Source organism: Giraffa tippelskirchi, chromosome 5, assembly GCF_054371585.1.
Source record: "Giraffa tippelskirchi isolate mGirTip1 chromosome 5, T2T-mGirTip1v1.2.pri, whole genome shotgun sequence".
In the NCBI taxonomy this organism is placed as follows: Eukaryota; Metazoa; Chordata; class Mammalia; order Artiodactyla; family Giraffidae; genus Giraffa; species Giraffa tippelskirchi.
This window is the reverse complement of record NC_137279.1, coordinates 43,740,003-43,767,443: the sequence shown is the minus strand read 5'-3', so window position 1 is coordinate 43,767,443 and position 27,441 is coordinate 43,740,003. Positions and strand designations below refer to the sequence as shown.

Below are 27,441 nucleotides of genomic sequence, written 5' to 3'. Positions count from 1 at the left end.
AAGAACACTGGAGTGGGTTGCCATTTCCTTTTCCAATGCATGAAAGTGAAAAGTGAAAGTGAAGTCGCTCAGTCGAGTCCGACTCTCAAGGACCCCATGGACTGCAGCCTACCAGGCTCCTCCGTCCATGGGATTGTCCAGGCAAGAGTACTGGAGTGGGGTGCCATTGCCTTCTCCAAAAAATACACTGGTGAGTATTATATCAAAATAAGAATAGTTTCTCGGCAGATGTGGAAGAAAATGCCACTCCATTATTTGTAATTTATTTTACAGAGTATGAATTAAGTACATCAAAATGTTAGCATTTCCTAGGAAACTATAGTCATTTTAAGTGCTTATTTCTGTAGTTTTCTGTCAAACGGATGACAACACTAGCAATACTATCTTCATACTAAACTTTGGTGTGTTGTCTTTTTGTTTAGTGTTGTCTTTTAATGGTGGAAAGCATAAACTTACGGCATGGATGGTTCATTGTTTTCTAAAACCATTCCACTATCTTTTATTCTGACCTTCTAACTTCTAAATAACTCTTTATTTATTTGAAGGGAGGAGAAGATACTGAAACACAAAAAGTTGGTGGTGGTGGGTTTCTGCAATGTTTCAATTTTAGATGGTAGTTCAACTATTATCCTCTCTCATTTAAATTTTTAAATTTTAAATATGTACCAGTCAAGCTCATAAGCAACAAAATAACATAAACAGTGTTACCAAGAGGTTTGACAGAGACTAACTCTAGTAAGCTTGGCTTTGCAGATTCTGAACCTTGGACTCCTGGACATCATCCAAGGGTTCTCTTTCTTGATTAACTGGCACCTGGTTTCAAGCAATTCAAAGAGATGAAAAAAGAAAAAATTGTGGTTTCAATGCAATTTTATATCTGTTCCTACTCTTCTATCATGATCTACAGCAACGATACACCTTTAATTTGAAAACATACGTTATCAATGCAAAAGACTAGAAAAGCCTGAATGTAAACAATAAAAATTCCAAAATCACCTATGACTATGAACATCTTCAACACTATATTTAAAAACAGAGTTCCTGCTGCTGCTGCTGCTAAGTCGCTTCAGTCGTGTCCTACTCTGTGCGACCCCATAGACGGCAGCCCACCAGGCTCCGCCATCCCTGGGATTCTCCACGCAAGAATATTCGAGTGGGTTGCCGTTTCCTTCTCCAGTGCATGAAAGGGAAAAGTGAAAGTGAAGTCGCTCAGTTGTCCGACTCTTAGCGACCCCGTGGACTGTAGCCTACCAGGCTCCTCCGTCCATGGGATTTTCCAGGCAAGAGTACTGGAGTGGGGTGCCATTGCCTTCTCTGATAGAGTTCTTCGAGTACCTATTAAGAAGAGAAAGGAAACTCTACAGACCTCAAGACAAGTTAGACGAACTAAGGAATTATCAGTGTTGGTTTTTTATACATGATTATTATTTCATTCCCTATACTTTGTTTTCTAAAATTTCTATACGGAAGATGTAACCTGGAACAGATGAAAACAGAACAAATAGAACATAAACTGAGTGAGTGCATGGTAGATAAACGACCCAGGGATCGACCCGGGTCTCCCACATTGCAGGCAGATTCTTTCCTATCTGAGCCACCAGGGAAGCCCCACATAAATCAATAAGTAAATTCTTCTCTCTACTCTACGCCACCAACCAAATACAGACTCACTAGCTATTAGCCCTCTGTTAGCCACAGTAACACAGGAAAACTACTGCCTTCTTTGAACAAAGAAACTACTGGTTCAAGAAACCACGAACTCTCTTTCCCATCATTCCTTTCCCTTAAGTTTCCCAGGAATCCTAGGGCTCAAGAGGAGGCAGTTAAGCCCGCCCCCTCAAGCTTCCCTGGTCATTGGCCACTGGTCCCGCCAGCTCGGTATTGAGGCTGTTGATTGGATACGAGCGGGGACCGTGGGCGTTCTGACAGCCTGTGTGGAGGCGTGGCCATAACGCCCGGAAGCTCTACCCAGGCCGCCGCGCTATGGATCGCGCGCTCCGGCTCCTCGCGCGTTCGCGTTTATTCTCGCGGACTCCAGGTTCCGCCCCCAGCCCTGGCCTTGGCCCGGGTGTCCTAGCAGCTCTCCTGCTCCGGCCTCCGAACGCCGCTCGAATGGTGAGCTCGTGCTGCCCGACCGCCCTGGCCGCCCCGCGGTGACCTTCAGGCCTCCCGCCGGCCGGCCCTAGGGTCTCGATACTGGCCTGTGTGTTGGAACTTCGCTGCGGGCCCGGGGCGCTTCTTCAGCTGGAGGAGCGCTCGGGAGGGGTGGCAGCTGTGGGCGAGAGTCAACGCCGGGCCTCCCGGATCCTGCCCCTGCCGCGCTCACTTCAGCGCCGACTGCCCTTGCGAGGATGCTGAGGTGGACGGTGTGAGGAGGGGGCGGCCACGTGGTGGGACAGTGTCGGGAAGGGGCAGCTCCGCCTCTGCCCTTGGTGGGCCCTGCTGAATCCAGCCCCTCGGAGCTAGCTTCTGGGGTCACAGCTGTGCTGCTAGTCGGTCTCCAGGCGGGGTTGGAAGGGCCTTGTGATCCTGAGATTTTACTTCTCATGAAATTGGCCATTTAGTTTGTGAGACTGTTTTTCCCCACGTAACTTTTGTAAAACCCGGAAATATGAAATGGGCAGAATGTCCTGAAGTACGTTGGGAGAAATTGCATGGGACCTAACTATTGCTGAATCAGCACTTTTAATTGAGGCACGCCCTCCAAGGAACTAAACGTCCAGTTTCAGGTTGGATACCCTAACTTACACGAGCCCTTTTTCACTTTAGAAAGTAACCTCCGGAAATTTGAGCTTTAGTAAACATTGAATAGGTATGCTCACATGTGGTATTATCAGGAAAAATTTGAGAAATAAATGCTAGTTTAGGAAGGCTTCCTATTTTGCCCCATTCACTCTGATTTGTGATTTGAGCTTTTACTCAGAGAGATGTGACTTCAGACCCTATTCTGTTACTCAGAGTTGGGATTTTGGTCAGGTAATACTGTAATACGTACAGTATTATGTATATTATGTAATACATAATACATGAAAATAATTACAGATACTCAGCAATGTTGTCCCTGTGGAAATACTTTGAGTTTGGGACATGGTGAATGCCTTATTAAATAAATGCTTCCATCTAGGGGATTTCAAAGGCCCAAGACATTTTCTGGACTATACACTTTAAGATAATTTGATGACATCACTATATCCGAAACTAGAAATCAAGGATGCTTTATATTTCTGCAACTCCCTGCTCGAATAATTTTAGTGCACTTTAAAGCCTTTTAAAAAGTTATTTTTCACTTATTTAGTGTTTTGTAAAAAAGGAATAAAAGACTGAAGAACTGAATCTATCCTGCTGTCAATGTCAAAAAAAAAAAAAGCACTATCTTGCTTTTAGTGTTGTAATGTTAGCTAACATCAGGTGAGGATAGATTTTTTTTTTTCCCCATAATTCTAAATACATCTTTTGCCCTCTAATCTTCTCGGCTCCAAAATCTCCGAGTTGATCTAAGTTTTTCTTGTTGCTAGTGTTAAGAAATAAACTATTTTCAATACCCAGTGACAAACCATAATGTAAAAGAATATGAAAAAAATATATACGTCTAACTGAGTCACTTTGCTGTACAGAAGAAATTAACACAATACTATAAATCAGTTATACTTCAATAAACTTTTTACAAAAAGAACTTCAAATAACCCTAAATTCCCTAAATTACCTTTCATCTCAGTTAAGAATACAAGTTCATCAGATAGGAAGATTACGTTGAATGCTCCCTGTGTGTGAAACAGTCACTGAGGGCACAGAGTTTAGATTACTTGCATGCGTGCATCCCTGCTCAGTCGTGTCCAACTCTTTGCAACCCCATGGACTGCAGCCTGCCAGGCTCCTGTGTCAGTGGGGGTTGCCATCCCCTTTTCCGGGGATCTTGCCAACCCAGGAATCAAACTCATTTCTTCTGCATTGGCAGGCAAATTCTTTACCACTGCGCCATCTGGGAAAACCTTAGAGACTACTGAGGCATGTTAAGTAAATAAAGCAGTTATTTAAATAAATAAGCAAAGAAGTCATGCACAGATAATTAAAATGTGATACTGAGGAGAAAAATAGAGAATATACAGTGGAGACCTGCTATATGATATTGCCTTGGTAGCATGGTGGACAAAGAAGTTCTATGTTTTTTAAAGTTACTAATCTTCAAGATGGCCATAAAGTCTTAAAACATGCATGATATCTAATTCTGTATTGTAGTACAGTATCAATAAACCATTTATTACATATTTGTCAATATTTTAAGACTTGGTGGTCACCCTATACTTTAAGAACTGAAAGACTGTAAAAAGTCTTTTTAGAGAAACTGGAAACCCAAACACAATGAAGTCACATTTGGGATTTTTAACCTCTTAAGATAGTCTTTCTGCCTAAGAAATGGTTTGGATTTTCTTGAATTCTGAAATATTCTTTGAAACCACCTAAGGCTGAGAATGTGAAAGGCATTTTACATTTTCTTTAAGAGAGATCATGGTTTAATTAATGGTTATCTTACACATGCATGGGGATATATTATAGGCCTAAGACCTGTACCTTTTGACTAGCCTTTAGACTGTTTAGTTAATGCTCCAAGCCAGGCTTCAACAGTATGTGAACTAAGAACTTCCAGATGTTCAAGCTGGATTTAGAAAAGGCAGAGGAACCAGAGATCAAACTGCCAACATCTGTTGGATCACAGAAAAAGTAAGAGTTCCAGAAAAAACATCTATTTCTGCTTTATTGACTATGCCAAAGCCTTTGACTGTGTGGATCACAACAAACTGTGGAAAATTCTTAAAGAGATGGGAATACCAGACCACCTTACCTGCTTCCTGAGAAACCTGCATGCAGGTCAAGAAGCAACAGTTAGAACTAGATATGGAACAACAGACTGGTTCCAAATGGGGAAAGGAGTACGTCAAGGCTGTACATTGTCACCCTGCTTATTTAACTTCTCTGCAGAGTACATCATGAGAAACGCTTGGCTGGATGAAGCACAAGCTGGAATCACGGTTGCAGGGAGAAATATCAATAACTTCAGATATGCAGAAGACATCACCCTTATGCCAGAAAGCAAAGAAGAACTAAAGAGTCTCTTGATGAAAGTGAAAAAGGAGAGTGAAAAAGCTGGCTTAAAACTCAACATTCAAAAGATCATGGCATCCGGTCCCATCTCGTCATGGCAAATAGATGGGGAAACAATGTAAACTGACAGTCTTTATTTTTCTGGCCTCCGAAATCACTGCAGGTTATGACTGCAGCCATGAAATTAAAAGATGCTTGCTCATTGGAAGAAAAGCCATGACAAACCTAGACAGCATATTAAGAAACAGAGACATTACTTTCCTGACAAAGGCCTGTCTAGTTAAAGCTATGGTTTTTCCAGTAGTCATGTATGGATGTGAGAGTTGAACCATGAAGAAAGCTGAGTGCTGAAGAATTGATGCTTTCGAACTGTGGTGTTGGAAAAGATTCTTGAGAGTCCCTTGGACTACAAGGAGATCCAACCAGTCAATCCTAAAGTCAATCAGTCCTGAATATTCATTGGAAGGACTGATGGCTGAAGCTGAAACTCCAATACTTTGGCCAGCTGACTCATTGGAAAAGACCCTAATGCTGGGAAAGATTGAAGGCGGGAGGAGAAGGGGACGACAGAGGATGAGGTTGTTGGATGGCATCACTGACTCGATGGACATGAGTTTGAGCAAGCTCCGGGAGCTGTTGATGGACAGGGAAGCCTGGATGCTGCAGTCCATGGGGTTGCAAAGAGTCAGACACGACTGAGCGACTGAACTGAGTTGAGACTATGATTTAGATAGCATGTAAACTTGGAGACCACCTCATCAATTCCAGGTTACTGGGGTTAGTGGATGGTAATAGTACTTGGTATTTCTAGGACCAGATAGCAATCACACTGCAATGCACACTGGCCATATTATCCTTTCATGCTTCTCCAGGAGGGGAAGCAATTGTGAATAAAGATGCATCTCCCAGGACATTGGGAAATTGCAGTTTGTGCCTGCCCTATGCCTAGCTGGTTAAACTCTTTAAACTTCTCAGAAATTCTGCTCTCTGAATTATGGGATATAAAGACATGATTTAAAAAAAACAAACACAATTTTTTATAATAATGGATTATAAGAATTAAAAACTTGCTTATATTTAATAGATGCCATCATGACCTCACTTTTTCATCAAAAGCCTGATAATTTTTTTCATTAATTTAGTTGAGCAGTCCTCCTCTTCTTGCCTAAACCACTGGGAAGAGATAATGTAAGAAGGTTTTGAAAATCATACATGTGTTTTTCAAACTTCAGGTGGACTCATTAGTGAGTGGAAAAATCAATGTAGTGGACAGTTAACAGCATTGGTTTTTTGACTGAATAGCATAGAATAGAAAATATGAGGGCAGGATAGATTGTTTCACAAAACTTTTGTTTCAGACATGTGTTTATGTATATATATGTGTGTTTATGTATAATATAAAGGTTTTTTCTTCTGTAGGTCATTGTAAAGAGCCAGGCTCTTTTCCAATTACTGCTCCAGCCCTGGGTGCCAGAGTGTGAAATTTTGTGTGCACCCTTTAAGAGTGGAGTTTCTATTTCCCACAGACCTCTGGCCAAAAGTGAGGCCTGTGGCCTCCAAAGCCAAAGTTTCAAGGGGCTCTTCTCAGTGCAAGACCCCCAGGCTGGGGACCCTGACACTGGACCTGGACCTCTTTCTCCTGGGGGAGAATCTCTGCAATTTAATTATCCTCCAGTTTGTGAGTCACCTCCCCCCAGGGGAGTATAGGTCTTGACTTTACTATGTCTTCACCCATCCTACCTATTTTGCCATGGTACCTATATATCTACAGTGTAGAAGCTATTTTCTGCTAATTTTTCAGCTTTACTCACCAATCATTGCTCTGTAAATAATCGTAATTTTGGTGTGCCCATGAGAGGACATGAACTCAGAGTTTTCCTATTCTGCCATGCTAGCCACTCCTCGCCTCTGCAGACTTTTAGGCAGAAGAAAAAAATATACCTCATTGATTATACTCCTATATTTCTAACTAAATACAAGGCTATTTTTCTTTTCATACAATTTAAAAAGTTTTATAACATACAAAGTTTTTTTGTTGTTCCATCTTTCTAGTCCCAAGGGATAACTACAAAATTAATTTTTTCCTATTCAGAGGACTATTTACTAAAATAAGATTACTTTGCTAGGTGTTTTTAAATCTTTTGAATCATCTGATCATGTTTATTTTATAATTAATTCAAGGTGAACATTAATTAAAATTCTGAGTATCTCTTTGAATTATCTTTAAAATAAATATATGTAGATTCCAAATGTCTCTTTTTTTTTTTTAATTAGTTTAAGTTGATATACTTGGTAGAATCTTAGGACTCCATAAAAGGGATTTTGGGACATGGGTTCTTATCCTGGGGAATGAGTTGCCTTCAAGGTATAAACTTAAAATCATATGTAAGATTTTACATATATTTATGTTAATTTTCTAGAGAGATGATCCATAGCTTTCCTCATATTCTCAGAAGGTTCCAATGCCCTGAAAAAGGTTAGGAACTGATCTGGCCCATGTCTCTGTAAATTACACCATTTACTGTAATTATAGATGAGAAAAGCTGACTTGCTGAAGATGACACAGCTACCAGGTGGGCCATCTCACTGCAAAGCCTGGAATATTTTGTGTTGCACTAAGCTCTCTCTCATGCATAATATTTGTAGACAGTGGTTGAGCTTTGGTTAAATATATATTTTCGAATTTTAAAAGTATTATTCTTAGGTTATTTTCCAAAGTTCCTAGTAAAATAGTAGATCAAAGCTTGACCAATAATAGGCATATTCCTGAATTGGAAAAGATTACTCTTTTGACTTCAAAGGCTTTCTTTGTATTTATCACGTGCATAGTGTATGAATCCTACAATCCATTGTTAACATCTGTATTAATTTGTGTGACAGTTTGTTTCAAGAAAAAAACTGGAAGTGGGGGAGAACAATGAGAATCAAAGTGGAATTTTTTTGTCTTTGTGGTACTTAAGGATTTCTTTTCCCATATATGATGTTTCCTGTATATTGGAAACATATATTTCCAATTATTTTGGAATTATAAATTAAATTTATATTTCTAATTATATTTCCAATACTAAATTATTTCCAATAATTTCCTGTGTATTTCCTGTATATGATCTTATTTCTCCTGATACTTGTTTTCTTTTCAAGCTGTAACAGTGTCTTGTCTTTATTTTTAGGCAAGCCAAAATTCTTTTCGGATAGAATATGATACCTTTGGTGAACTCAAGGTCCCAAATGATAAGTATTATGGCGCCCAGACTGTGAGATCTACAATGAACTTTAAGATAGGAGGCCTGACAGAACGTATGCCAGTAAGTGGCTTTTGTGGAAATGTTGGCTTATTTTAGATGAACTAGGCATTATTCAATATTATGAGTCACCCTACCTTATAAATATTTTATAGAATTAAAACATAAAGTCATTTCGAGAACTAGCTTTGTGAGTAATAAAGTGTTTCTCTCTTGTTAAACTTTTTTAAGTTTAATATAGCTAGTGTTTTGAGCTATGACTTTGAGTCTTTTGGATTTTTATTTGATAGAACTAAGTGATTTGTCTTTCATTCTTGCTTGGATTTTTCATATTTTTACTAGAATGTTGTAGTTTGTAAACATTTTTAATTTTGATTAATTGATGTAAAGCTTTTAAGAAACTGATTTAAAATTTTTTTTTAAACTTTTTATTCTGTATTGCAGTATAGCTGCAATATATTTATATGACTAATTAAAGATTAATAAAGATTAGTACGTTAAAATGATTAATATAAAGAATGCTGTGATAGTTTCAGGTGAAGAGCAAAGGGTCCTAGCCATATACATACGTGTATCCATTCTCCCCCAAACTCCCCTCCCATCCAATTTTTCTTTAATATTATACTTTCTATCTATCTTGGCTTCGGTTTGTAGAAAAGTGTACACTAATTCATAAAAATACTATTTGTCATGATCTCTGGCATATAACATAATATGTAAGTATTTGTTCAGTGCTACATGAATGATTTAATGATGAGAAAACTTTCTTATTTGTATGAAAACAAATATTTCATACAAATATAAATGAAAACCATATTTCATTAAACCCTTACATTAAAACTAATCTTCAGTTAGACCTGATATGTACTACTAAGAAAGAAAAAGTCTGCCAGTTAAAGTTGTGTCATGTAATTGATTTTAAGATACATCTTGATTTCAGAGATGGTTAAGTGTGAAAAGAATTGACGAAATATATTACATATCCTACTGGAGCCCAACTAGAGTATGAAACATAGTCAGCACAAGAATGTAGGATAGGCTAGTAAGCCTAGAAGTCCCCAGGCCTCATCTGGTGAGACACTGCTACCTTTATCTTCTAAATATACTTTTTATCTAAACACTAATTTTAACTTCCATATTTTAGCTCATTACTAAGACTTCAAGACTGAATCTTGACAGGTTCATACACCTTCCCAAGAGGCAGTGGAATCCTCTTAGAAAAATAACTCTGTAATTGTCAACCCACAGCCAGTCTAACGGTGAGGGTCAGACTGCATGGTTGGGAGAGAGAAGGTAGCGGCTGATCCTAAATATTCTCGTATAGTTCAACTCCTGGGGTTAAAAAGATCAGTCTTAACCAATATTAATTGGAGTAAGCATGGCTCATGTTTTGATTTTCCTGCTTCAGCTAGCAAGATGTGTGGTTCTGGGGTGGCGTGATTGCTGCTGCTGCTGAACCAGAGACAGAGTAGTTGTTTGGATCTGGACAGATGTCTGTGAAGGATGGATACATGGGTTATCGATTTTTACATATTTGGCTTCATCTGGGTTAATTTTCTGAACTACATAAAACATAAAGCAGACTCTTTGTACCTGAGGTTCTTAGGAAAACAAAACCAAAAAAAATGTACGGACTACGGACTGCTAATCTGAGTAAAGAATAATGAGACCGTTTCATCTCCAATGATAATTTACCATTTTGTTTTTGTAGTGCCCAGTGAAAATCTGTACTGTGACCTTTTTTATTTTTATGCGTCCACAAACACTGTGGGGTCAGTCACTCCATTTTGGTAGCCAGAGTTGATTGGCATTTGGTTGTGACTTCAGCATTGCTTTGACCCACTGCAGTGTTCCTGTAGAAAATGAAATTCTCATTTGTTTTCATGTGTAATCCTATGTGCCATATATCTCCATTTTATTTGGGTAAAACACCTGTAATGTTTTAATTTTAATTTCCTGGATTTAGCAGGAAATACTCTGAAACAGATTAGTGCTACCAACCATGAGGGAAGTGGGGGATGGTGCACCGTGGCAGACTAATTCTGGTCCCTCACCAACCCCCAGGCCCTACGTGTGGCCCCCCCACCCCTCTCACCCTCTAGCCACCACATTTTCATTCTCTTGATGGTTTACTGTGAAAAGGCTTTTTAGTTTGATGTAGTCCAATTTGTTTATTTTTGCTTTTGTTGCTTTTTCTTTTGGACTCCTCCAGAAAATCATTGCTGAGACTGATATCAAGAAGCTTACCACCTATGTCTTCAAGAGTTTTATGATTTCATGTCTTACATTCAAGTCTTTAATCCCTTTTGAGTTCATTTTTGTGTATGGTATAAGATAGTGGTCCATTCTCATTCTTTTGCACATGGCTGTCCAGTTTTCATAGCAACATTTTGCTACCTTTATTTTACTTGTTATTTTATTCTTTTCTAAAGAGAAGAAAAAATTATGTAGCATGGAATCCAGTGAGGGGAAATAATGTTGTTGTTCAGTTGCTAAGTGGTGTCCAACACTTTTGAGACCCCATGGATTGTAGCCCACCAGGCTCCTCTGTCCATGGGAATTTTCAGGTAAGAATACTGGAGTGGGCAGCCATTTCCTTCTCCAGGGGATCTTCCCAAGACAAGGATTGAAGCCCCTGTATTGGCAGGTGGGTTCTTTACTACTGAGCCACCAGGGAAGCCCAAATAATGGTATGAGTGAAAGTTACTCAGTGGTGTCTGACTCTTTGTGACCCTATGGACTGTAGCCCACCAGGCTCCTCTGTCCGTGGAATTCTCCAGGCAAGAATACTGGAGTGGGTTGCCATTCCTTTCTCCAGGAAATAATGGTGTAGGCTGGTGAAATGGTTGAGTACCATTTGTTTTTAAATCTGTGACGTAAAATCATGTGTGTTGTAATATCTTATAAAATATAGGACAAATGGTATATTGTACAAATGGTATATTGTACATCTGTGCAAATATGTGTGTATGTGTGTGTTAGGCATACATACATATCTGAAAAGTCATTGTATTTGCTTTTGTTTGGTTGCCTACCGGAGAACGCAATGGCAACCCACTCCAGTACTGGTTGCCTATACAAATAGATAAATGATGATTCTTGGTTTTTATATGCCTCTCTTTAATCTTTCTCTATATCCTAAACATTTTAGTGTCATAATGTTACTTAAGTTACTGTTTTCTGTACAATGTTTGTATCTGCATAAGATAGTAATCTTAAATTTTCATGCTTAAATTGCAAATTGAGATATTTTTCTGATTAAAAATTTTAGATCCCAGTTATTAAAGCATTTGGCATCTTGAAGCGAGCAGCTGCTGAAGTAAACCAGGATTATGGTCTTGATCCAAAGATTGCTAATGCAATAATGAAGGCAGCAGAAGAGGTAAGAGGCTATAAGAGTGTTTACTTACTGGCATTAGATCCCTATTATCTTCCGGATAATGATAAGCTCTGGCCTGAGGAAAGGGGCACTGAATTCTTGAGTTAACGAGTTTTAGCATAGGATGACAATGTTATTGTTTGGTGAGGATATGAATATGATGCTTAAAATATATATTGTGGCAAATTTTCTGGATGATTTTATACCTTTTATTTCTAATTCTCTGTACTTTTCCTTGTAATTTATATAGTTGAAAGATAAATTTTTGAAGAGGCACTCTTTGAACTTGTATATTTGATTTCTTGTTTTATGTATAAATGATTCCCTTTAAAGCTAGTTGGTTGTTTGATTATATGTGTGCAGAATGTAATTTCATCCTTCCACCAATAACATAATTGCCTCTGCAATCAAAGATAAGCAGAGATAATAGTTTAAAAGCTCTAGATATAATGTTCATTGCAGTACTATTTATTACAGCAGCTGTTTAAACAAGTTAGATTGTGAAGCCATGGAAATTTAGTTTTTTAAAGAATGTCGTAGAACAAAGCCTACCATGTAAGAAGTGGGGAGGAAAGATTGCAAAATGCATGTATTTTATGATCCCAATTTTGTTTAGAAAAAGTGAATAGAAAACATGTTTTTCTGCATTTACATATATACTCCCATCACTTGAAGTAGAGGCTAGAAGGAGATACCAAAGTTCTAATCATCTTTATTTCTGAGGGTAGAACTATGATGACTATTATACTTTTCTTAGTTCTCAGAATTTTTTACACTAATCACCTATTATTTTTATTCAGTTAAGAAAAAAGTTTTACTTCTAAATGAGCCAGTTTTTTAAGGTAATAGATTTCTAACATGCATGCTGATTTTTTTTAGCTTAAAACTAAAATCATTCCAGAAGATGAAGTTACGCACTCACTCTCCCAGAGAACTTAAAATTAAAAAACTAACTCAGAATACAAAAATATGACAAAAATAGAGACAAATCTAGACATGCTTATGTCTGTGCTTGGAGGTTGCTACTCATGGGACATTTGTGGGATGCAGTAGCTACTAGTGAACTCACACTGTTAAGTCACTTGTTGGTTATAATGCTGACTCTGGCTGTAACATCTGTTGGATATTCCTGCTGAGTACCAACAGTAAATTTATCTAGAGACTTAACACATTTGCCAGCATTAACAAATGGCCCTGTCTGGATATTACAGAGGGCAGTTGGAGAAATAGAAGAAAGATATTTTTGATTCAGTTTTCATTTGGAATCTGTGAAATTTTTATACTATTCACAATAGATTATGTTTCACCTTTTAAAGTAGCAGTGGTTAGACTGCAGAAGCTTGAATTTGCTGGACAACCAGGAACTATAATAGCACATGAAAAAAATGAGTGTCTTTAAAATAGTACTATAAATGATGCTGACAATCATTTGATTCAAACACCTTACTGAATATAGAATTTTTCTTATTTTTTAAAATACATTTTTTAACATTTTGTTCTGCAGGTAGCTGAAGGTAAATTAAATGATCATTTTCCACTCGTGGTATGGCAGACTGGATCAGGAACCCAGACAAATATGAATGTAAATGAAGTCATTAGCAATCGAGCAATTGAAATTCTGGGAGGTGAACTTGGCAGCAAGAAACCTGTACATCCCAACGATCATGTTAATAAAAGCCAGGTCAGTATATGACTTCTTCTTTTCCTTGTATAAATTGAAAAGAATTCTGAGATTTTCCTTGTAAAACAGGCATTAGCTTTTGACAGGGAGGATTAATTCTGCTTCTATTCTTTAATGGAAAGGACTTCTTTTATGTTCTTCTTATTTTAAGAATCTTGAGTCTACGTCTTAAATTTCATGAAAAGCACCTTTAGGGGGAAAAAATCACTTTTAGGATACTTGAATTTAGTATATGTGTATATTTTCGTTGATTTATATTTTAAAAATTCTTTCTTTTGAAATATAAAATTATTTATAAGAATTGCAAAGATATTGCAGAGTTTCTATGTACCCTTCACCCAGCTAACCTTAATATTAAATATTTTACATAACCCTGGTACATTTATCACACAAAGAGATTGAGATTGGTACAATACTCTTAAGCAGGCTTTATTAAGATTTTCCTAGTTTTCTACTGATGTCCTTCTTTTAGCCAGGATCCAGTCCATGCTCCACATTGTATTGTCATCACATCCGCTTAGTCTCCTCTAATCTGAGAGTTTGTCTTTTGTCTTCGTGACTTTTGAAAGCAGTGGTTAGGTATTTCATAAAATGTCCCCCAATACAGGTTTGTCTGTTGTTTTCTTACGACTAGACTGAGACTGTGGATTTTGGGGAAGATTGTTACAGAAATGAAGGGCTCTTCTTGCATCATATCAGGGGTACATGACAATAGCACGAGTTGGTACTGGTGATGTTAACTCGAATTACTTGGTTAAGATGGTATGTGCCACTTGGTTAAGATGGTGTCTTCATTTTACAATAGCCTATACTCCAGCTACTGCACTTAAGCTCCATTTCCTACAGGGAGGAATATCAAGAAATTTTTGGACATGTGTTAAAATAACCATGGAATTAATAGAGAACTTTGAGGCTATGGAAACAGCCTCTTTCTCCCTAAACTTTTGCCTATTAATTTTTAACATTCGTCAAAGGATCTTGCCAATAGCAATTACTGCTGTGATGTTTTAGTAGTAATATTCTTTTCCCCCCTTTCTTTTTACATTTATTAACTGAAATTTTTCTGTAGGGAATATTTGTCTTCTCTCTCCCCTCACTGTTTATTTATTTAATCATTTATGTATGTAAGCATGAATTCATTAATATTTTTTCTTAAGGTTATAATCCAGTATTTTTTTCTTTATATTGCTACTCATATCGTTCCATAAAGCCACAGCATGTTGGCTCTTGTGTCCTTTGGACATGCCACCATCCCCCTTTTTTTTAAAGGCACTTATTTTTTCCACTACAAGATGCTCCAGGCTTATCATCTTGTATTTTTCCTGTCCTAACCCCCATAAGCAATCATTTTTCCAAAGACCTCTTGGAGGATCTTATTGGGAAGTGATATTTAAAAATCAGGATCTGGGTACTGAGTGTAATTTAAAGTATAAGGAATTTATTTATGTATTTTTTTCACATAAATGCATGGTGTGAAGGATTTTGCAAACCTAGGACTTGCATTTAAATATGAGTTTGTCCTTTATGTATACTGAAGTCTGAAATCTACTTCAGAATAACCTAGTGTGTATGGTCAGGTAGAGGACTGTGGTGTAGTTAAAGATAACATTGTAATTTAAAAGTACGGGTTTACATTTGACAAAAGAACATGGCGTTTGACTACCTGGTCAGGTCCCAGTTCTGCCAACTCTGAATACTTTGGCATGGCACATAATTTCTTTGACAGTTTCTGTTCTATTTTTAAAGTGGTGACCTACCTCACAGAATTTTCCTCAAGTTTTGTGAAGGAAGAAAGGTTTGTGAAAGACTGTATGTGCTATTTAACTGTAAGATATTTATTACTGCTGTCTTTATATCTGCTAGGTGTATATTTCTTTGTATCTTGCTGTTATTTATTAGCAGGTAGATATAGTAATATGTAATGCATTCATTGTAGGTGGTCTGTGTCATACAGTCCTAAATACCTTCTACAAAGGAAATCAGGTTGCTTCTTTTGCTGCTTATTTGATCCTAAGTGACTTGGCACACATAAGTGTAATTGAGTACTAAATATGCCAAGTTTTGAGTAGTCACTTAGTGAGATTTTTAACTGAGACATTCAAGTTTGGTTTTTTTGCCTATGATTTAACATTTTATGTTTCTTTTGAAAACTTTTCGACAGAGCTCAAATGATACTTTTCCCACAGCAATGCACATTGCTGCTGCAATAGAAGTTCATGAAGTACTGCTGCCAGGGCTACAGAAGCTGCATGATGCTCTTGAAGCAAAATCCAAAGAGTTTGACCAGATCATCAAAATTGGGCGTACTCATACACAGGATGCTGTTCCACTTACTCTTGGGCAGGTATACTGAGTGTGATTAGATTTGGTTCCGTTGTGGGCTTAGTACAGATGGCCAATATATTACCCTCTAAATCACACTGGTTTAAATGGCCAAGTTTGTAATAGTTCAGTTCAGCAACAGAGATGATTCTGCATTAACCTGCAGTGATTTTTATTGGCTCAGGAGAAGAAAAGGGCATACTGGCTAGGAGCCAGACTCCACATCAGTCTGCTTGAGTTTAAATCTTATCTTTCCTATATGCAAACTGTTCGACCTTAGGAAACTTAACTTTTCTGTGCATCAGTTTTTCTAGCTGTGAAACAAAGAAAATAATATCTCTTTCATAGAATAGTTGTGAGGTTCAAATAAGCTAATTCATGTAGAATGCTTAGAACTATTTCTGACACATTGTAAGCACATATTGGTGTTAGCTGTCATCATCTTCATCAGTATCATTATCATAATTTCTTCCTTTGTATTAGTAAGTTCTTTAAAAATTAATTTTAAAGTGGTTAAATGTTTTGGCCACATGTAAAAGAGGTATTACTCTTTTCCAAAATACGGAAAGCATTTTTATGTTTCTTTATGGTGGCTCAGAGGGTAAAGCGTCTGCCTGCAATGCGGGAGACCCGGGTTTGATCCCTGGGTCAGGAAGATCCCCTGGAGAAGGAAATGACAACCCACTCTGGTACTCTTGCCTGGAAAATCCCGTGGATGGAGAAGCCTGGTAGGCTGCAGTCCATGGGATCACAAAGAGTCGGAGACTACTGAGCGACTTCACTTTCACTGATACTTTAAAGAATGTCTAATAGTACACATTGCAGAGGAAATACAAGGAACAGATTTTGTCTCAGTAAGCTCACTCCACTTTGAGGTAGGACATGCACAAATTCTATATCAAGTATCAAAGGATAGTTATCAAGTAACAGTATTTTTGTAGAAATTCAGGTTAGTGTGAGAGTTTGGCTGCTGGTTATTTGGAAAGATTTCATTTGTAGTTTTGTTCATCTGATAGCAAACACTGGAAAAAAACTTGATCATTCACCTTAAGTTTATGACAGCAGGAATGAGGAAAACTGGAAATGATTAATTGTAGTACAGATGATGTGACTAAATTAAGCTTACTAAATTAAGTTGCTTCTTAAGCTGTATCTTATTTCTCTTTACATCATTGGCTGTTAGTACCACACATAAGTTCTAAGGAGATACAGTATCTGTTTTTGAAACTTTTGAGTATCCCTCTGGTTTCTAGTTTTTTTCCTATTTTCTGTGTGTGTTACAGGTAGGAAAACCATTATATGCTAAAGTCCATTTGGGCCATGACTCAGCTTCCTATGTAAAATCATCATTCTTTGTGACAGAAAGTTAGATTTTTCTGTTTATCTTACCAGAGGCATTTGTACTTGCTTTTATTGAATTTTGAGTTTCTTGAGTGTAATTTTTTCTCCAGTAAGAATGTATTCCTTAAGTGAATGCAGCTGGTATATATGTAAGTGACATTAGATCAGATGGAAAGGAGTTGTATCTTCTAAAAAATGTTTTCTTTAGAGCAGTGTGAAATCCCAGTACTAATCAAAAGTATTGATGGTTTTTCAGTGTTTTTAGATAGGGGAAAGAAAAGATAGATTGAGCGTAACCATATATCCTGGCTTGCTCAGTTGAGTTCTAGTTTATGCCCTCTGTCCTTGCATAGTTCTTAATAGGGCCCTTGCTGTGTTCTAAACATGATGATTCCTGTGGTTACTTAAAGTATGTTGTACTTGGGAACCAGAGTGGCATAGCAGGATTAAAATGCATCATGAAGCTATAATTTTACTCTACCCTGTTACCTTCTTAGGCTGTTCAGTAAGTCACTTAGCTTCTTGAGACCCTTTAAAACACCCTCAAATTCCGTGTCAGATTTTTTAACTGAAATTGTATGGAGGATATTTCTGTGTTTTCATTTTTCTTGAGGAGATTCAGTTTTTTTTCTTTCTTCAAGTTATTTGAGATACACCAACAAAATAAATCATTTGCAAATAAACCAATAATTTAATCCAGTAAAGTTTTTTTTTTTTTAACGTTTATTTCCTGTGTTGGTTTTCTTTGTTTTCTATTAAGAGAGTCGTTTATAAATAGGTTGCATGTTGTTACCAGTGGCATTGCCTACCTGATAGGTTTATAAATGCCCTTTCATCCTTGTACATTGCTTATCATATAAATTAATATAATTACCACTTGGGTAGCTTCTAATTTTGTATCTGAGATGTGTTTTTTAAAAACTTCTACTTAATGCAGTTAGAGTAACTTACATGCCATTAGGAAATTGTATACTTTCACCTTAATTTCTTTCTTTTTTCAGGAATTTAGTGGTTATGTTCAACAAGTGAAATATGCAACAACAAGAATAAAAGCTGCCATGCCAAGGATTTATGAGCTCGCTGCTGGGGGCACTGCTGTTGGCACTGGTTTAAATACTAGAATTGGCTTTGCAGAAAAGGTTGCTGCAAAAGTGGCTGCGCTCACAGGTAGGTGATAACATGGGTTACTACTCATTACCATTAGACCAGTCTGTGTTTCTGGGTGTTTCTGCTTTGAATTCTTAAGATTTAAAGTTAGAAATAATACTTCCCCATCAAACATCTACTTAGTGTCTGTTTTAGAAGTTTTGATATTAATCCTTTTATTTTTTAAAAGTTTACCATCTGTAAATTCATACAGCATGTAATTATTAAAATCTATTAGTGCTATAGATTTTAATAATTACATGCTGTATAAGAGCCTGGTGGGCTGCCGTCTGTGGGGTCGCACAGAGTCAGACATGACTGAAGTGACTTAGCAGCATTAGTGCTAACTTCATTTACTACCTGTTAGTATTCAATTATTTTCCATTTAAAGCTGTTTTAGGCTTCCCTGATGGCTCAGTTGGTAAAGAACCTGCCTGCAATGTAGGAGACCTGGGTTTGATCCCTGGTTTGGGAAGATCTCCTGGAGAAGGAAATGGCAAACCACTCCAGTAATCTTGCCTGGGAAATCCCATGGACAGAGGATCCTGGTGGACTACAGTCCATAGGGTCGTTAAGAGTCACACGACTTAGCAACTAAATCACCACCAAAGCTGTTTTGAATACTCGTTTTCAAAGCAGGAAGAATCAAATGATTGGTGAGAAATTCATTTGAATGACAAATATGTTAGAGATTGACTGGCTTAATTTCTTTTTTCCCTATGGCATACTGTGACATTTCTTTGAATGAACAACCTTTTTGAAGGTCTCAATAATGGTAACTGTTAACTAGAGCTATTGTCTCCAGAAAACTCTTATTAACATGCAAATCTTAACAGCACAGATAAATATACATTTCTTATTATTGCTTACTAGCAGAGATTTGATTTTTAATTAAACTTTAATCAGTGAGAATTGTAATATGAGGTCTAGACTATGTAGATCTTTAAAAATTTGAACATGGGAGCAACTGAGAATGTCTAGTTCATTTTGACTTCCTGATCTCTCAGAGGAGCTTGTAGGTCCTGGCTAGAGAAGAGAATGCATATGTGCTCAGCCACTTCAGTCGTGTCTTTTCCAAGTCCATGGACTCCAGCCCACCAGGCTTCTCTGTCCATGGGATTTCCCAGGCAGGAATACTGGAGTGGTTTGCCATGCCTTCCTCCAGAGGATCTTCTCGACCCAGGGATCAAACCTGCAGTTCTAACATCTCCTGCATTGGCAGGCATGTTTTTACCACTAACGCCACCTGAGAAGCCCAGAGAAGAGAATAGGATGCCTGAATGGGGGGAAAATTGTACTAGGAAAGGAGTTTGGATTCGAGCGGAGTGAATTTTACCTACTTTTCATCTTTACTCACGGCATCATACACATGTGTTTGCAACAGCAGAATGCTTTTTCTTTTAGTATTTTATATTTCTTTCAACATTTATTGTACTTGTTTTATCTTTTAAATGTGCTAGTGTCATCAGATCCCTTCTACTCCTCAGGACATCTTGAAGAAATGTAGAGAAAGCTTGAGTCTTAAGCATTTCTTTCTGAAGTCAAATTTTTATTCTGTTTTTGCTTACGTTCGTATACTGACAGTTTCTGTTTAACTTGCTGATATTAGAAAAATGTTTAATTTTACCTGTTAATTCATACAGGTTATTGATTTTTTTCTGCAGGCTTACCTTTTGTCACAGCTCCAAATAAGTTTGAAGCTCTGGCTGCTCATGATGCTTTGGTTGAACTCAGTGGAGCCATGAATACTACTGCTTGCAGTCTGATGAAGATTGCAAATGATATTCGTTTTCTGGGTTCTGGTCCCCGCTCGGGACTGGGAGAACTGATTTTGCCTGAAAATGAACCAGGAAGCAGTATCATGCCAGGTAATCATGTAGCTGGCTTCCCAGGTGGCTCAGTGGTAAAGAATCCACCTGCCAAGCAGGAGATGCAGGTTCGATCCCTGGGTCAGGAAGATCCCCTGGAGAAGAAAATGGCAACCCACTTCAGTATTCTTGCTTGGAAAATTCCATGGATAGATGAGCCTGGTGGACTACAGTCTGTGGGGTCACAACTAGTTTGACAAGACTTAGTAACTAAACAACAACAATCATCACATAGCTGGTAAATGTTAGAGCTGGAACTTGATTAGAACCCAGGCATTCTCATCTACAAAGCATGTCTTCGTTTGTTTAACATGATCTGTAAGTAGAGGGGACATGTGTGGCACACTTGTTTCAGAATGTGTTTAGGGCTGCCTTTGATCAGAACTTCTGGGAGCATCACCAACAATATAGGATAAAACAATTTTAGCATCGTGTATTTTGATTTCCACATTAGAAAATGTGTAAATAGTTCTGTCTTTCACAATCCAAAGCAGATAGAATTCTAGAACAGGCTGTTAAAGTGATCTTAATGGGTTGAATAAAAATAATTACATCACATGTCTCTTATTTCATATTTTGCTTTGGGCTTTGGCCAGTTAGGTATGGGAGGCTACACAGATACGGTTGGGGCCTTCCTTTATTATATGTCTTGCTTCGTCTTTCCTTCTTTTCTTGCTTATTTGATATAGAACCTAATTGTAACTCATACTTGAAGCCATCAGTGTGTTTGATGTGGTATCTTTGGTGGTTTTCTTTAAGGAAAGGTGAATCCCACCCAGTGTGAAGCAATGACCATGGTTGCAGCCCAAGTCATGGGGAATCACGTCGCTGTTACCGTTGGAGGAAGCAATGGACATTTTGAGTTGAATGTTTTCAAGCCAATGATGGTAAGTTTTTGATTTTTAATGTCTTTGACCAAAAGCTAGTTGTCTTGGTTTTTGTCTTTCATAAAGATTTCTTAAAGTTCATTAGGTACTAAGATAATATGAGTAGCAATTGGAAGTCAAGCATATGTTAATGTTAGAGAATTAATCCTGGGTATTTAATTACGTGACTTTTAGCTTAAGTAATTGATGGCTTGCTTTTTATAATAGGAAGAAAAATTCTGGAAGTGGGGTATAGGTTTCTTTCTTGTCCCTAGCTACTGGGGATGCCACCTGCTAGAAATAAGTTATAGTTCCTCAGTTAATAAACAGAGGAAAGAAAGAAACTCTCCCTCCATTCTGTCTCCTTCTCATACTGCTGCTTTCTTCCTCTCCAAATTCAGCCGCTTTAAAGGAATGCCCACTCTCACTTGCATATGCACTGCAATTTGGCTGCCACACTTGCATTTGTATTTGAATTGTTCTTGTAGCACTGTTGAGTCCAGCAGACGTGCCACGGCTCTTAACTGCATCTGACCTAGACTCGTCCCTTGAAACACTTTTGTCCTTAGTTTATTCAGTAATTTCTCTCTAGTTCTGTTCCCTTTCTCTCTCAAGGCTTTCATTGGTTTTACTCTTCCACATACCTTGAAAACATTGTGTCCACTCAGTCTATTCTTTTTCCTTCATCTTTGTGAAGATGGAACAAAATGGCATCTTTTATCCAGTTTCCCCAACTTCAGATAATGAAACTATTATCATTTAGAGTCCTTTATTTGTGTGAAGTGTTATACCTAAATATATATTAAAGGCTTATTTCCAGTTTGTATCTGGTATAAAGTCTGATTTTAATTTGATAAGAACATGCAAATGACAGATATTAAGTTTATTCATTCACTGTATTCATTAAATTGATTACTGCTCTATGTCAGGCACTGTCCTGGTTGCTAGTGATAGAGCAATGAACAAAACAGGTTTTTTTGCCCTTATGTAATGTGTATTCTAGTGGAAAATAGAAGACAGACCAAAGCACATCTCATATCAAAAAGCTTTTGCTTTCAGGTCAGATTCCAAACAGTTAACATCAGCTGCTTGGCAGCTATATGTTAAATGTCTTGCAGGTTTTTTTTTAAAGATCTATTTTGTTTTTAATAGAAAGTAAGTTGAGATAATCAACATTTGCCTTATAATAAAGTCGTTAGTATCAAATTAAACCTTGGAAGTTCTGTGTCTTCTAGAGTCCACTGTTGGGAGTACTGTTTTCAGACCCAGGGATTTTAGACCTGAGAGATTAGGATGTGGATATATATTTATTTTAATATATGTTGGAAATGTCACAAAAAAATGCTAAAACAAACTAATTGACTTAATACGGTTTTAAATTATTGTGTGTAAGGTTATTTTCAAGTGACCATGGAATATTTGTTTTGTGAAGCGTAAAAAAGCATTCTGATCATTAAGAACTGAGAAGCTCCGGCTTCACTGATTGCCTCAAACACATGCTGAACTTTCTAACCTCTGCATCTTTGTTTCTCTTTCTTTGCTTGGAAGATTCTTTTTCCATCTCCGGCTATTTCAGTTCTCTCCATCAAATAGAACTTCATCAACTCCTACAACTGGAATTTATTTTTCTTTCTCTGCGTTCTTTAACATTTCATACCTGTATTTTATAATACCACAGACTATCTTGTGCTTTAGTTATTTGTGTGTATGCCTTTCACCTCTTGGAAGAGCACTTCTCCGTCCTCAAATGTTTATAGTTTCTTTCATATTTTGGGGGGGGTATGATTCCTTACAGGTTGTAAGAGTGCTGTATGTTAATTGAATTATATTCATTTATGAACCAGCAAATATGTTATTGGACAAAGAAAAAAAGCTAGGCTTAATAAGTCTGTCTCTCTCTCAGATTAAAAATGTGTTACACTCAGCCCGACTGCTGGGAGATGCATCAGTTTCCTTCACAGAAAACTGCGTGGTGGGAATCCAGGCCAACACAGAAAGGATTAGCAAGCTGATGAATGAGTCTCTAATGTTGGTGACAGCTCTTAATCCTCACATAGGTATGCATTTAAAGAATAATAATGTCATTTTGAATACACAGTTTAAAAGCTGAGAAAGTTTTAAGAGACTAAGACTATTGGATCAATGTTAGTGAATAACAGATTTCTTTTGAACATTGTCTTAAGACATTTGGAATTGTGTTGAAAGACGCTATATATATATAATTTATAACTTTCATGGTGTAATATTTCTTTCAAAAACTTGATTGATTATACTTCATTTTATTTGAAATGTGGCAAGTTCAGAAGTAGAACTTAAAGCTTATTTTAATCTTAATAGAATTTAGATACTGTGGGACATTAAATTCAGATACTAAATGTCCTCTCAGTTTATGATGTCATTTGTTGGGACTTGCTGACTAACAGCACTGAATGAACTCATTTTTCTACCTTCTCTAGATGCTACTATACTTTTTTTGTTGTTTTAGTCAACTCAGAAATGGATTAAATTAAAAAAAGGGGAGTTATGTATGCATTTCTTATAGGGAAAGGGGGAAAATATTTTGTCTAAAACTGTGGCTTTTGTGTTGCAAGTCTTTTCCAGATTTATAAATATTTCATTATATAGATTCAAACTTGTTAACTTGGATTATAGATCGACCATAATGATCCCTGTTAAATACACTATTTTAACTCATAGATTTTGAGGCACTCATTGCTTTATGTTGTAATGTATTAAAAGCCTTTTCCCACCATTTCCTTACTGCTGAGCTGAAGTTGTTAATGTACTCTTTGGTTTTGTACATTAGAACAAGTTATGATGCACTCTTTTGGGGTGATATGGTTACTGTTTTAAAATAGTCTTCAATAATCCTGTACTTTCAAGGCTGATTTTATATTCTTGGCTTCATGTCAAGCTATAATTTCAGTCTTATAAAGTTAGAGCTCATGACTGCTTCAGGTAGCTGTGAGTCCAATATGCTGTCTGTGTTTGGAATAGTATGAAAATTGGCAATAATACTGGATTCTTTTGAAATTATTGTACCTCAGCATTCAGCTGGAGAGATGTACAAAGGAACCCAAAGGCTCATGGGAGAAATGTTTCATCATGTTTATACTCCAGAATTTGTTACTAAAATGTTTAGAGATACTCCTAAAGCAGAATGATTGATAATCTTTCTTAGAGTCAATTTAATGTGAGGTAAAGGCCGTTCAAGGATAAGTGGGCAAAAGCACACCTGACTGGTAACAAAGCATGAACCTTACAACTCCACATCATGGGTTCTGATTGTGCTCATTATGTATAACAGGTGATCGGTAGTCATGTTTTGGGACTTGAATGAAAACTGAAAGGGTTAGCATAATGCCTAGACTTTTAATGTCATTATTAATGTTTAAGTATGGAATGTCTAATATTAACTCCAAAGGTTTAACATGAGAATTCTTTCAAAGTTAGTTTGATCAGTAAATGCCCATTTCAACATGTTTAGCATTCAATGTTAATTTTATATTAACTATGTCCATAATGTTTTTTAGGTAGGTTAATTGATATTCTGAGTAACATCTTATACATGGGTGATAATCACACATGACACATAACATTTTGTAGGTTGTTAATAATCGCACATGACGCATAACATTTTTTTTTAATATTTATTTATTTGGCTGCACATCTTGCTTAGGGGATAATCATTGCAGACTTCTCTTTGTTCACACCCCTCTAATCTTGTTTTTTTTCCCTCCTTAATTGGTTTCATTTTTGTTAATTTCTTTCTGGTTTTTCCCTTTTTTAAAAATTACATTAAATCAAGATAACCAGAATTGCCTTGCCTCTATCTTTATTAATTTTAAAAGCAAATAACTTTGATGTAAACAGTAGACCTGTGATCTCTTGCGGAAGTATATGTTTGTACTGAAACTTCCCTACTTGTACTGTGTAAGGTCTGAAACGAGTGCAGAACAGAAAGAGATGTTGGAAGCTCTGAAGGTGTGTCTCTCCTCAGAGCCCTGCCTGCTCCTCCCTCATTGTAAGAGGACTCTCCTCTCTTTTCCCTCTTAGAGCCCTTTACCTTTACCACAGTTCCTGGTCATGCAGTCCTGTATTTTTTGTACTGCTGCAGCATTGAGCTTATTAATGCTTTGTTAGAAAGATAATTATTTTTGGTTAAACATACTATTGAAACAGCACATTTATACTACCCAGATGTATATTTTTATGTCTTGGTGCCACGTGTGTGTGTGTGTAGAGAGAGATGTCTATGTGTATATATTTTCCCCCTTATGAAAATATCTGGATTAGTGACATTTTCAATTTAGGGACACATCTTATAGAATGTGAGATATGTGTTACTTAAGAAAAGTAAAGAAAGGTTTTATTCTGTATAAGAAATGACAGCTATCAAGATAACCCACTGCTAAATATTTTTAAGATTAAAAAATGTTTACTTAAGAGGTTGGTAGTATCAAATAAATAATAATGATTACCTCTTGCTTTAGAAAACCAAGTTTCACTACTAACTCCTATGTCACCTTTTAATTTTTTCTTCAGGGTATGACAAAGCCGCCAAGATTGCTAAGACTGCACACAAAAATGGATCAACCTTAAAGGCAACTGCTATTGAACTTGGCTATCTAACTGCAGAGCAGTTTGATGAGTGGGTAAAACCTAAGGACATGCTGGGTCCAAAGTGATTTAAATGAATTTATAATAAAAATGATTATGTCATATAAAATAAAAAGTGATACAGACTCCTTATATTTATTACACAGAAATGGACAAATGTGAAAGAAAATTGCTACTGAACTTGACTATCTCTAGCAGAGCAGTTTGGTCAGTATATAAAACCTAGGACATGCTATGTCCAAAATGAATTTTAAAAGTGTCAAATAACATCACTAAATTGTATAAAATCAAAAGGAAAACATACTTATTTTTCTTTTATCTTAGTTGACATAGTTGAATCTGTGATTTTTGTGTATGAGTGGTTTACCATTTCAGATGTTTTGTAAGAAGCATATGAATTTTTAGAGTTTTCAATTTTTTAGTTGGTGTTGTTTTAAACAAATTTTCCTATAGTAAAAAAAGTACCGGTGAACTCATTCCCAAGTTATGTCTTCAGACATCTTTTATTTTCCTGTAATTTGGGAGTATAAGCTGACCAAGCTTTTGCCCTCCTGAGAATGTGAGTGTATGTGTGTGTGTGTGCATGCACATGTGCATGCATATATATAGAATATTTATATACATACATATATATAAGGTAATAGGCTAGAATAACAAAATTAAGACATATATACCTATGTGCTAATTGCACAGATACACACACACACCTCCTGTTCTTATTTGAATTATCATAGAAAGACTGAAAAGACTATGAGTCAAAAACTATAGGGCATGGATTAGATTAGAAAGGACAAGGGGTGCAGGCAGGAAGCTTGGAAAGAAAGGGAGGCTGTCATGGAAGAGAGAGTCTTGCCCATCATCTCTCTGCAACAGTGAGGATTTTTCCACAGGTAGCTTCAACCTCAGGGAATTTTGAATTAGCAGTTCTAGGGAGATCCAGGTTAAGTTGATATGAGCTTGAAACTGAAGGCTTCATTTAAAATAGACCCAACCTCAACTATGTAGGGAGTTGGAGCAATTTGGTCTGTTCTTTTTTCCCCTCCTGCATATATCGAGTCCTGGGTTCGATCTCTGGGTTGGAAAGATTCCCTGGAGGAGGGCACAGCAGCCCACTTGAGTGGGCTGTCCATTCCATGGACAGAGGAGCCTGGTGGGCTACAGTCCATGGGGTCAGAAAGAGTCAGACATGACTGAGCAACTAAGTACACACACATGTATACAGAATTACAAAGACCCACTACTTAAAGCATCTTGTCTGTAAGTAGTATTCTATCAAGTATCTTTAAAAAACAATGGATACTTACCCTTGATGTGTATTTCTTGGAAAAATACTCTTATTAACACCAACTCCCCTGTGGTATTTAGAGGATAGCATAGATGGCATTTAAAAGCATAATTAAAATTCTAATGTTAATATGTCCATTGTATCTCAATTTTTAAAAGTTGTAGAAGCATTGTGATGAAAAAATGAAATTACATTTTTTTTTTTAATTACATTCTTATAACTAATTTCTTAGGCCTGAGTGGGTATTCTTTTCATTACTGTGAAAGGGATTTCAAACCATTTAATGGAAGTGTCGAGCCCGGAGAGTCTACTTGTAGCCCATGCAGCATTATTCTCAGCAGTGTCTTTCACATGGTGATGATGATGTGATGCTTGTACAGTTTGATTTCCTACAGTCTATTTTGTTTAAAAAGATATTGGAAAAAAATCAAACAAAATCAGATTGTACCCGTAACTCAACAACCAGACTGGCAACTGAATGCTATTTTGCCTTAGCAGGCATCCTCAGTCTAAACAGGCTGGTATTTGAGGGCTCGACGAGAAACATAACCACATATGTAATAAAGATAACAGCAGATCAAGTTTGTAGCC

The 27,441-nt window shown here is 37.0% G+C and overlaps 2 protein-coding genes across 3 annotated transcripts in view; one reads left to right on the top strand and one right to left on the bottom strand.

Annotated features, from left to right (window-relative positions):
• Positions 1-2,368, bottom strand: part of KMO (kynurenine 3-monooxygenase) — a 73,955-nt gene extending 71,587 nt beyond the window's left edge. Inside the window, exon 1 of the mRNA XM_081492870.1 lies at positions 1,252-2,368. The gene's annotated coding sequence lies outside the window, so the exon portion shown is untranslated. The remainder of the gene's footprint in view (positions 1-1,251) is intronic.
• FH (fumarate hydratase) lies at positions 1,949-25,680 on the top strand. Of its 2 annotated transcripts, none has more exons than XM_081492866.1 (10): positions 1,949-2,115; positions 8,271-8,405; positions 11,614-11,724; positions 13,226-13,402; positions 15,564-15,746; positions 18,067-18,232; positions 19,876-20,079; positions 20,839-20,966; positions 22,849-23,002; positions 25,491-25,680. In XM_081492866.1, the coding sequence occupies exons 1-10, from the start codon at positions 1,984-1,986 to the stop codon at positions 25,631-25,633; spliced, it is 1,533 nt and encodes a 510-aa protein (XP_081348992.1). In that variant the 5' UTR covers positions 1,949-1,983; the 3' UTR covers positions 25,634-25,680. The 2 variants fall into 2 exon arrangements, with proteins under 2 accessions (XP_081348992.1, XP_081348993.1); XM_081492867.1 differs by having other exon boundaries at positions 2,091-2,359.
• Positions 25,681-27,441: the final 1,761 nt, after the last annotated feature.

What these genes read in the sequence shown, in the direction of transcription:
- FH (XM_081492866.1), top strand. Translation starts at nt 1,984, where the DNA reads ATGGATCGCGCGCTCCGGCTCCTCGCGCGTTCGCGTTTATTCTCGCGG. An exon ending in TTCCACTTACTCTTGGGCAG is followed by an intron (nt 15,747 to 18,066) that starts GTATACTGAGTG and finishes TTCTTTTTTCAG; the next exon opens with GAATTTAGTGGTTATGTTCA. An exon ending in ATGTTTTCAAGCCAATGATG is followed by an intron (nt 20,967 to 22,848) that starts GTAAGTTTTTGA and finishes TCTCTCTCTCAG; the next exon opens with ATTAAAAATGTGTTACACTC.